This window comes from Oncorhynchus mykiss, chromosome 16 (assembly GCF_057628025.1).
Source record: "Oncorhynchus mykiss isolate SJ-2025 chromosome 16, ASM5762802v1, whole genome shotgun sequence".
Lineage (NCBI taxonomy): Eukaryota > Metazoa > Chordata > Actinopteri > Salmoniformes > Salmonidae > Oncorhynchus > Oncorhynchus mykiss.
Window position 1 is genome coordinate 52,978,401 of NC_143037.1, and position 11,600 is coordinate 52,990,000.

Here is an 11,600-nt window from a genome sequence, read left to right on the forward strand (position 1 = left end):
ATCACAGAGACCATGACTTCACAGCCCATCAGATCACAGAGACCATGACTTCACAGCCCATCAGATCACAGAGACCATGACTTCACAGCCCATCAGATCACAGAGACCATGACTTCACAGCCCATCAGATCACAGAGACCATGACTTCACAGCCCATCAGATCAGAGACCATGACTTCACAGTCCATCAGATCACAGAGACCGTGACTTCACAGCCCATCAGATCAGAGACCATGACTTCACAGCCCATCAGATCACAGAGACCGTGACTTCACAGCCCATCAGATCAGAGACCATGACTTCACAGCCAATCAGATCACAGAGACCATGACTTCACAGCCAATCAGATCACAGAGACCATGACTTCACAGCCCATCAGATCACAGAGACCGTGACTTCACAGCCCATCAGATCACAGAGACCGTGACTTCACAGCCCATCAGATCACAGAGACCGTGACTTCACAGCCCATCAGATCACAGAGACCGTGACTTAGGCTGTGATGTGATATAGTGCACTATTTTTGAGCCAAGTCCTTAGGGCTCTAGTCAAAAGTGGGATTAGGGTGCCATTCAGGACACTGCCTCTGTCTGTTGTACTGTAATGGTTAAGATGCTACACTCATATTTCTTCCACTGAGTCTTCCTCAGACAGACAAAACAACAGACTGTGCATTTCTATGTGCAGTCCTGCTCACATTTGCTTGACATTTTTATGAGTTTGTCCATCAGCCAGTTTCATATTTCAGACAAACAGGGTATCTTTCTCACAGCACAGACAGGCATATATATATATATATATATATATATATATATATATATATATATATATATATATGCGCACGCACACACGCGCACACACACACACAGGCAAACACACACTCTCACTCACATACTCATCCCCTTTCCCAGTGGGTTCCATTACTGTAGAAACGAAAGGTGATGGAGAGTCTGGTGAAAAACAAGTCTTGTACAGGTGAATGTTGTCTCTAAATATAGCTGGTGGTGAGAGAGAGATGCAAACAGAAAAGGCGCTGGTGTTTTCTGCTGATGACTGGTCCCCTTTGTTTCCTTTTATGAGTCGCTGATGTTACGTTCCTGGAATAATCCACTTGTTCCTCCTCATTTGTCAGACTCTGTTCAGCGTCTCCTAAATAGATCACTAGTCCCTATATTATGCACAAAAGTAGTGCACTATATAGGGAGTAGGGTGTCAATTGGGATGCACACAGAGCGCCTGTTGACTCCTCGTCAAGAAGGTATTTAATAATTCCAAACATTGATGACATTCATGCGGCCTCTGTCAAGCTTTTTGCCTTCCTCCTCTCCAGCCTCCTAATATGGAGGCCTTAAGCAGAGGGCTGTGTCAGTAGATGTTGTGGCCCGGTTGTTACGGCTGCATTTATACACAAACACCAACTGGACTTTAAAAGACAAACATGTCCATCAGGAGGCTTCCCCCCATCGCGTTTGCAATGCCTGCATTCATTTTTACACAGAAAAACACACTGCAGCACACACACACGCACACACACACCGATCTCATCAGCCCGTTTTCATTCCTACAATAGGATTGTGAAAAGCTCATCTGTCATTCGTAGATAAACACACTTTTGTTGGTTCTCTCTCATTAGCAGTAGGGAGTGATTGATTTAGTTAAACAGTAATAATGCTCGTCGGGTGAACAATGAAGTGTTTGTGTAATGATACAGTATATGTTGACGCTGTCCCCAGCTGGCTGTGCACTGTGAGGGCCTGCAAACAGCCCTTGGATTACCATGGGCGTCCAAACTAAGGCATGAATCACAGCATCTGTTGTTCCCATTCGGGATGTGAGAGTACACAGCTGGCTATATCAGTGTGTACGAAGGAGGCTTTTCTCCTCACACACATGCACAGGCACTGCACACTACACACCACAGCAGTGTTGTAGGCTATAGAATATATTTATCTCACCCTCAGTCACTCCACACCCTCCTCAACCCAGCTGTGAGAAACAGTTCTACTGCCTGCAGGTCCTGACACAAGGCAGAAACATTCTCGCTGCTTGGAATTTGGAAGCAGGCCAAGTCAAACTTCATGAAATGTACAGTGCATCATTTCACTTTACAAAGCCTCAGACAATTGAGACTTTGTGTGTGTAGTTATAAACTCAACCAAAGACTTGGCAATTATGTCAATAATTGTTTTGAGTCTCTGTGTCCGTATCCGTGTGTGAGAGGGTGAATGCATGTGTGTCAGCACGGTGCGGTAAAACCCACAGCTCTTTCCCAACCCCGTTCTGGATCCTGTTGTAGAGTGCGGCAAGGCAATCTTTCCCCCTGGCTCACCCATGCAATGCAAATGTCCTGGATTATCATGCAAATCAGACATTTATGTCAGTGAAGAATCTAGAATGAGGAGAGACAGTGGAGGGGAGAGGGAAAGGCTGTGAGACAGTGGAGGGAGAGGGAAAGGCTGTGAGACAGTGGAGGGGAGAGGGAAAGGCTGTGAGACGGTGGAGGGGAGAGGGAAAGGCTGTGAGACAGTGGATGGGAGAGGGAAAGGCTGTGAGACAGTGGATGGGAGAGGGAAAGGCTGTGAGACGGTGGAGGGGAGAGGGAAAGGCTGTGAGACAGTGGATGGGAGAGGGAAAGGCTGTGAGACAGTGGATGGGAGAGGGAAAGGCTGTGAGACGGTGGAGGGGAGAGGGAAAGGCTGTGAGAGTGGAGGGGAGAGGGAAAGGCTGAGAGACAGTGGAGGGGAGAGGGAAAGGCTGAGAGACAGTGGAGGGGAGAGGGAAAGGCTGAGAGACAGTGGAGGGGAGAGGGAAAGGCTGAGAGACAGTGGAGGGGAGAGGGAAAGGCTGAGAGACAGGGGAGAGGGAAAGGCTGAGAGACAGTGGAGGGGAGAGGGAAAGGCTGAGAGACAGTGGAGGGGAGAGGGAAAGGCTGAGAGACAGTGGAGGGGAGAGGGAAAGGCTGAGAGACAGTGGAGGGGAGAGGGAAAGGCTGAGAGACAGTGGAGGGGAGAGGGAAAGGCTGTGAGACAGAGGAGAGGGAAAGGCTGTGAGACGGTGGAGGGGAGAGGGAAAGGCTGAGAGAGTGGAGGGGAGAGGGAAAGGCTGAGAGACAGTGGAGGGGAGAGGGAAAGGCTGTGAGACAGTGGAGGGGAGAGGGAAAGGCTGAGAGACAGTGGAGGGGAGAGGGAAAGGCTGAGAGACAGTGGAGGGGAGAGGGAAAGGCTGTGAGACGGTGGAGGGGAGAGGGAAAGGCTGAGAGAGTGGAGGGGAGAGGGGAAGGCTGAGAGACAGTGGAGGGGAGAGGGAAAGGCTGTGAGACAGTGGAGGGGAGAGGGAAAGGCTGAGAGACAGTGGAGGGGAGAGGGAAAGGCTGAGAGACAGTGGAGGGGAGAGGGAAAGGCTGAGAGACAGTGGAGGGGAGAGGGAAAGGCTGAGAGACAGTGGAGGGGAGAGGGAAAGGCTGAGAGACAGTGGAGGGGAGAGGGAAAGGCTGAGAGACAGTGGAGGGGAGAGGGAAAGGCTGTGAGACAGTGGAGGGGAGAGGGAAAGGCTGTGAGACAGTGGAGGGAGAGGGAAAGGCTGAGAGACAGTGGAGGGGAGAGGGAAAGGCTGAGAGAGTGGAGGGGAGAGGGAAAGGCTGTGAGACAGTGGAGGGGAGAGGGAAAGGCTGAGAGACAGTGAAGGGGAGAGGGAAAGGCTGAGAGACAGTGGAGGGGAGAGGGAAAGGCTGTGAGACAGTGGAGGGGAGAGGGAAAGGCTGAGAGACAGTGGAGGGGAGAGGGAAAGGCTGAGAGACAGTGGAGGGGAGAGGGAAAGGCTGTGAGACAGTGGAGGGGAGAGGGAAAGGCTGAGAGACAGTGGAGGGGAGAGGGAAAGGCTGAGAGACAGTGGAGGGGAGAGGGAAAGGCTGAGAGACAGTGGAGGGGAGAGGGAAAGGCTGAGAGACAGTGGAGGGGAGAGGGAAAGGCTGAGAGACTGTGGAGGGGAGAGGGAAAGGCTGTGAGACAGTGGAGGGGAGAGGGAAAGGCTGAGAGACAGTGGAGGGGAGAGGGAAAGGCTGAGAGACAGTGGAGGGGAGAGGGAAAGGCTGAGAGACAGTGGAGGGGAGAGGGAAAGGCTGAGAGACAGTGTTATATATGTACAGCAGACATTCTTTTTGTATGTGTCGTGTCCAGTGTGGGATCGCCGCTCACATTCATCTAGCCCACATCTATACACTAAGTGGGCTGTGCCTCTGGTCTACTTATCTCCCTCTCTGTCACGTCTCTCTTTCTCTCTCTCTTCTCTTTACTCAAAAGTACCTCTCTCTCCTATCCCCTCCAGTTTCTGGGAGTCTAGTGTTACTGCCATACAGTAATTAAACACTTGACCTGAAGTCAAGAGGTTGGAAGTAAGAAATGGATTTTCTGAGAGACTCAACTCTCTCCCCTCCCTCCCCTAGAGCCCTCTGTGTCGGCGCCCCTGGGGTCAGTCCCAATGGACCTGCGTGTGACGGAGCGTGTGATGCGGCCGGGTTCGGACACGGCCCTGCACCCTCCTCTGCTCCACAGCCCCTTCTCCCACCAGCCCTGCACTACCTTCTCCCAGCACCAGCTGCATCAGCACATACGGGTACGTATGCAGCACGGGTACGTATGCAGCACGGGTACGTATGCAGCACGGGTACGCATGCAGTACGGGTACGTATGCAGCACGGGTACGCATGCAGTACGGGTACGTATGCAGCACGGGTACGCATGCAGTACGGGTACGTATGCAGCACGGGTACCTATGCAGCACGGGTACCTATGCAGCACGGGTACCTATGCAGCACGGGTACGTATGCAGCACGGGTACCTATGCAGCACGGGTACCTATGCAGCACGGGTACCTATGCAGCACGGGTACGTATGCAGCACGGGTACCTATGCAGTACGGGTACGTATGCAGCACGGGTACGCATGCAGTACGGGTACGTATGCAGCACGGGTACGCATGCAGCACGGGTACGTATGCAGCACGGGTACGTATGCAGCACGGGTACCTATGCAGCACGGGTACCTATGCAGCACGGGTACCTATGCAGCACGGGTACGTATGCAGCACGGGTACCTATGCAGCACGGGTACCTATGCAGCACGGGTACCTATGCAGCACGGGTACCTATGCAGCACGGGTACCTATGCAGCACGGGTACCTATGCAGCACGGGTACCTATGCAGCACGGGTACGTATGCAGCACGGGTACCTATGCAGCACGGGTACGTATGCAGCACGGGTACCTATGCAGCACGGGTACCTATGCAGCACGGGTACCTATGCAGCACGGGTACGTATGCAGCACGGGTACGTATGCAGCACGGGTACGTATGCAGCACGGGTACCTATGCAGCACGGGTACCTATGCAGCACGGGTACCTATGCAGTACGGGTACGTATGCAGCACGGGTACCTATGCAGCACGGGTACGTATGCAGCACGGGTACGTATGCAGCACGGGTACCTATGCAGCACGGGTACCTATGCAGCACGGGTACCTATGCAGCACGGGTACCTATGCAGCACGGGTACGTATGCAGCACGGGTACCTATGCAGCACGGGTACCTATGCAGCACGGGTACCTATGCAGCACGGGTACCTATGCAGTACGGGTACGTATGCAGCACGGGTACGTATGCAGCACGTACTTCCTCGTTAGGCCTGCTCTCAGCACACACAGTTGCCAAACACCGACACACACACTGATGTGAAAGGAACCCATAAATTGCATTACGTCTGTAATGTTTCATGTGTAATGTTTCTTATACATTTGAGCTCGTATTAATGACTTTCATGCCCCGTTTACACTCATTAGCCCAAGTCTTTCCGTCACCATATGTCACACATTCCCAGATCAGAGCAGCACTTGTTCCTGTTTCCACACGTACTTTAATGACTGTCTCGTCGGCTTTCAGTTTAACATGGAACAACGGAGACGTGAGCAGGAGCAGGAGAAACAGCAAGAGCTGCAGCAGCTGTGGCACAAGGACAAGAGCCAACAGAGTGAGTTTCACTGTGTGCGTGCGTGCGTAGGTATGCTTGTACACTGTAGTAGGAGAGAGTGTGTTGTGTTGAGCCAGTGGGTCAAGTTGAGCCACCCCTTGTTTCTAGGAAACCACACACACAATGAATCATGTGACCAAATCGTTTGGAATAGGTCATGGTTTCATGGAGTCTGTGAAGCATGGAAAAAATGGTTAGCAAGTTAGGTACATTTATTTCTATTTTTACCAAGTCAAATGTATTGGGTTAAAGGCTTCATGATGCTTGTATCTAAACCAAAGTAGATTGTTTTAAGATTGTTCTGTACATCAGTTGGGGTCTCTTATCAGCTTCAACAGGAGGTCCTAAACCTAGCATGAAAGTTCATCCTCGTAGCCGTGTGGGCTAATAGATTCAAACCGTTTGCCCCAGGGTAAGTTGAGCCAATGGCCAGCGTATCCCCATACAAATGCTGATGACATTTTCTCAGTTTTATTCATAATATGCACAGTATTTCTGCGTATTGAACTCAAGATCAACGTCAACCCCCCCCCCCCCCCCCCCCTTGGAGTTCTTGAGAGAGCAGCCACGTTAGTGAAAGAAGGGAAGAAATCCATTTGGGATGAACGAAGAGACTAAATGACACTGAAGAGGTATATCTACAACAACGAAAGGAACATGTACCTGTGCAGGGGAGAGAGTATGATAGAGTAGTAGAGGCACACAAGGTCTTATCTGATGACTTGGAGTCTGAGCATGATAAACATATCAACAATATTGTAGACCAGTTTCATAAGCTTTAGTAGCCTCAAGTGCAGAGAACTTGCCTATGAATTGGCACATCGAAAACAACATCTCTGTCCCAGACAAGAGATGGAAGGGTAATATTGAGCAGAGAGATCTATATCCGAATGTACATTTAAGCTATACAATTTACCACTCCCATTCCATTCCATACCACTCCCATTCCATCCCATACCACTCCCATTCCATTCCATACCACTCCCATTCCATTCCATACCACTCCCATTCCATTCCATACCACTCCCATTCCATTCCATACCACTCCCATTCCATTCCATACCACTCCCATTCTATTCCATACCACTCCCATTCCATTCCATACCACTCCCATTCCATTCCATACCACTCCCATTCCATTCCATACCACTCCCATTCCATTCCATACCACTCCCATTCCATCCCACTCCCATTCCATTCCATACCACTCCCATTCCATTCCATACCACTCCCATTCCATACCACTCCCATTCCATTCCATACCACTCCCATTCTATTCCATACCACTCCCATTCCATGAATTAAACTTTGATATACAGGTAACTGCCAATATAAAGGAAACACCAACAACGTGTCTTAATAGGATGTTTGGCACCACAAGCCAGAACAGCTTCAATGCACCTCGACATAAATTCTACAAGTGTCTGGAACTCTACTGGAGGGCCACACCATTCTTCCACAAGAAATTCCATCATTTGGTGTTTTGTTGATGGTGGTGGAAAACGGTGTCTCAGGCTCCGATCCAGAATCTCCCGTAAGTGTTCAATTGGGTTGAGATCTGGTGACAGAGATGGCCGTGGCATATGGTTTACATCGTTTTCATGCTCATCAAACCATTCAGTGACCACTCGTGCCCTGTGGATGTCATCCTATGGGGACATAGACATGGTAACCAAAATAATGGCCTTCCCAGCGTTTTTCATACATGACCCTAAGCATGATGGGATGCTCTTTGTTATAATGAATACTATATTTCCCTTTGATGCAGTGCTGATTTTCAAAACATTGCTCAACATACCCCACTCTCCCCTATTGTTATCCTCATTGGTTGGTGTACATTGCTCAACATACCCCACTCTCCCCTATTGTTATCCTCATTGGTTGGTGTACATTGCTCAACATACCCCACTCTCCCCTATTGTTATCCTCATTGGTTGGTGTACATTGCTCAACATACCCCACTCTCCCCTATTGTTATCCTCATTGGTTGGTGTACATTGCTCAACATACCCCAATCTCCCCTATTGTTATCCTCATTGGTTGGTGTACATTGCTCAACATACCCCACTCTCCCCTATTGTTATCCTCATTGGTTGGTGTACATTGCTCAACATACCCCACTCTCCGCTATTGTTATCCTCATTGGTTGGTGTACATTGCTCAACATACCCCACTCTCCCCTATTGTTATCCTCATTGGTTGGTGTACATTGCTCAACATACCCCACTCTCCCCTATTGTTATCCTCATTGGTTGGTGTACATTGCTCAACATACCCCACTCTCCCCTATTGTTATCCTCATTGGTTGGTGTACATTGCTCAACATACCCCACTCTCCCCTATTGTTATCCTCATTGGTTGGTGTACATTGCTCAACATACCCCACTCTCCCCTATTGTTATCCTCATTGGTTGGTGTACATTGCTCAACATACCCCACTCTCCCCTATTGTTATCCTCATTGGTTGGTGTTCTGCACAATGTTGTGTAAAGTGAAACAGATCCATCAATGTCACTTTCGCAAGACAATCACACACACACACACACACACACACACACACACACACATACACACATACACATATATATATATAAACACAGATAAATGCACATACACTCTACAAATGTAAATATTCTCACCAAACAGCCAAAGAATGCCTTGGGCAAAAACCGACAGGGACACCGATTTGAGAGGCATTTCTTTTGGTCTATTCCCAACAGGCTGAGTCATCATACATAGCACCTAGACACAAATAACACCAAATATCTTGTCTCTTACAACAAGCAGAGGAAAACAGTAATTTAGTGCTGTGTCTTTGCATGTCCATAAATACATCTGTGAGGTCTCTGAGCATTCCTCTAGTCAGACAGTATCTGGTAGGGCCCTGGAGAGGAGAAGAGAAGAGAAGAGATGAGAAGAGAAGAGAGGAGAAGAGAAGAGAGGAGAAGAGAGGAGAGGAAGGATGAGCTGTAGAGTGCTGTTGTTTTGACCCCTGCCCTGTGGGTCCCAAACCCGGTTCTCTGTGAGTGGCTGTCAATGGACCATTGTGGCTCTGCTCAGAGCAGCTCATCTCTGTGTGTTGTGGGCTGAGGCATGCTGGGAGGGCTGTGGTAGTAGACATCCCGTGTTGCTTCCTCCTCACACAGAGCCCACTGTTCCTGTTGCCTTTCTCACACACACACACACACACACACACACACACACACACACACACACACACACACACACACCACCAGATTATATATAGATCCTCATCCTACTACCATCCAAGACAATATGGGGTTTCACTGTCAGTCATGAACACTGGATACTACTGAATACTATCACGCTACTGTAGGAGGGAGTTTCTGGGCCGGTATTGACTTTTAGAGCCGAACAGACAGAGCTGAGCCGCTCATTTTGGAGAAAGAGAAAGAAGTTCCTCTAAAACAGTGGTTAAAACATAGTCGAGCTGTGCAAACAGCACCGGTGTCAATATTGACCGTATCAATAGTGACACCTCCTGTCACCTCCCCCTGTCCTCCATGCCCTCCCTAGTCCCCTCCACGCACACACACACACACACACACTAGGACGGCATGGTCACAGCTTCCTAGCATGCAGAGGGAGACTGAAATAGAAAGGGATTTTCCCAAATGTTGCCATCTCATCTTGATACTCTGGCTACAATGTCATGCTCTGGGCATAAAAGGAGTCGTTCTTTCACTTCAGTTACAATGTTGCTGTTGAAAGGTGGAACATTCTACTGAGTAGTGTGTGGGATTGGTCTGATGGCCTCTATCTATGTTGATTGACAGGTGCTGTGGCCAGTTCCCTGGTGAAGCAGAAGCTCCAGGAGGTCATTCTGAAGAAGCAGAAACAACAAGCCCTGGGAAGAACCAGCTCCAACCCTCTCAGTGGTCCCCCTGTGGGCTACAGGTGAGAACTCTTTACACCTTCAGTAGCATGTGGGCTACAGGTGAGAACTCTTTACACCTTCAGTAGCATGTGGGCTACAGGTGAGAACTCTACACCTTCAGTAGGATGTGGGCTACAGGTGAGAACTCTTTACATCTTCAGTAGGATGTGGGCTACAGGTGAGAACTCTACACCTTCAGTAGCATGCGGGCTACAGGTGAGAACTCTTTACACCTTCAGTAGCATGTGGGCTACAGGTGAGAACTCTACACCTTCAGTAGCATGTGGGCTACAGGTGAGAACTCTTTACACCTTCAGTAGCATGTGGGCTACAGGTGAGAACTCTTTACACCTTCAGTAGCATGTGGGCTACAGGTGAGAACTCTTTACACCTTCAGTAGCATGTGGGCTACAGGTGAGAACTCTTTACACCTTCAGTAGCATGTGGGCTACAGGTGAGAACTCTACACCTTCAGTAGGATGTGGGCTACAGGTGAGAACTCTACACCTTCAGTAGCATGCGGACTACAGGTGAGAACTCTTTTTATACCTTCAGTAGCATGTGGGCTACAGGTGAGAACTCTACACCTTCAGTAGCATGTGGGCTACAGGTGAGAACTCTACACCTTCAGTAGCATGTGGGCTACAGGTGAGAACTCTTTTTATACCTTCAGTAGCATGTGGGCTACAGGTGAGAACTCTACACCTTCAGTAGCATGTGGGCTACAGGTGAGAACTCTACACCTTCAGTAGCATGCGGACTACAGGTGAGAACTCTTTTTATACCTTCAGTAGCATGTGGGCTACAGGTGAGAACTCTACACCTTCAGTAGCATGTGGGCTACAGGTGAGAACTCTACACCTTCAGTAGCATGTGGGCTACAGGTGAGAACTCTTTACACCTTCAGTAGCATGTGGGCTACAGGCGAGAACTCTTTACACCTTCAGTAGCATGTGGGCTACAGGTGAGAACTCTACACCTTCAGTAGCATATGGGCTACAGGTGAGAACTCTACACCTTCAGTAGCATGTGGGCTACAGGTGAGAACTCTACACCTTCAGTAGCATGTGGGCTACAGGTGAGAACTCTTTACACCTTCAGTAGCATGTGGGCTACAGGTGAGAACTCTACACCTTCAGTAGCATGTGGGCTACAGGTGAGAACTCTTTACACCTTCAGTAGCATGTGGGCTACAGGTGAGAACTCTTTACACCTTCAGTAGCATGTGGGCTACAGGTGAGAACTCTTTACACCTTCAGTAGGATGTGGGCTACAGGTGAGAACTCTACACCTTCAGTAGGATGTGGGCTACAGGTGAGAACTATTTACACCTTCAGTAGCATGTGGGCTACAGGTGAGAACTCTACACCTTCAGTAGCATGTGGGCTACAGGTGAGAACTCTTTACACCTTCAGTAGCATGTGGGCTACAGGTGAGAACTCTTTACATCCTCAGTAGCATGTGGGCTACAGGTGAGAACTCTTTACATCTTCAGTAGGATGCGGGCTACAGGTGAGAACTATTTACACCTTCAGTAGCATGTGGGCTACAGGTGAGAACTCTACACCTTCAGTAGCATGTGGGCTACAGGTGAGAACTCTTTACACCTTCAGTAGCATGTGGGCTACAGGTGAGAACTCTTTACACCTTCAGTAGCATGTGGGCTACAGGTGAGAACTCT

At 49.4% G+C, this 11,600-nt stretch overlaps 1 protein-coding gene across 19 annotated transcripts in view; it reads left to right on the forward strand.

Annotated features, from left to right (window-relative positions):
* The window catches only part of LOC110492207 (histone deacetylase 7), a 73,188-nt gene that overhangs the window by 36,821 nt on the left and 24,767 nt on the right, over positions 1-11,600 (forward strand). For all 19 annotated transcript variants that reach the window (XR_016487356.1, XR_016487357.1, XR_016487359.1 and 16 more), the window contains exons 3-5: positions 4,441-4,610; positions 5,934-6,021; positions 9,819-9,939. Coding sequence is in view for 12 of the 19 variants with exons in the window: in XM_036947171.2 (XP_036803066.1) it covers positions 4,441-4,610; positions 5,934-6,021; positions 9,819-9,939 (379 nt within the window). In the remaining 7 variants the exon portion in view is untranslated. The remainder of the gene's footprint in view (positions 1-4,440; positions 4,611-5,933; positions 6,022-9,818; positions 9,940-11,600) is intronic.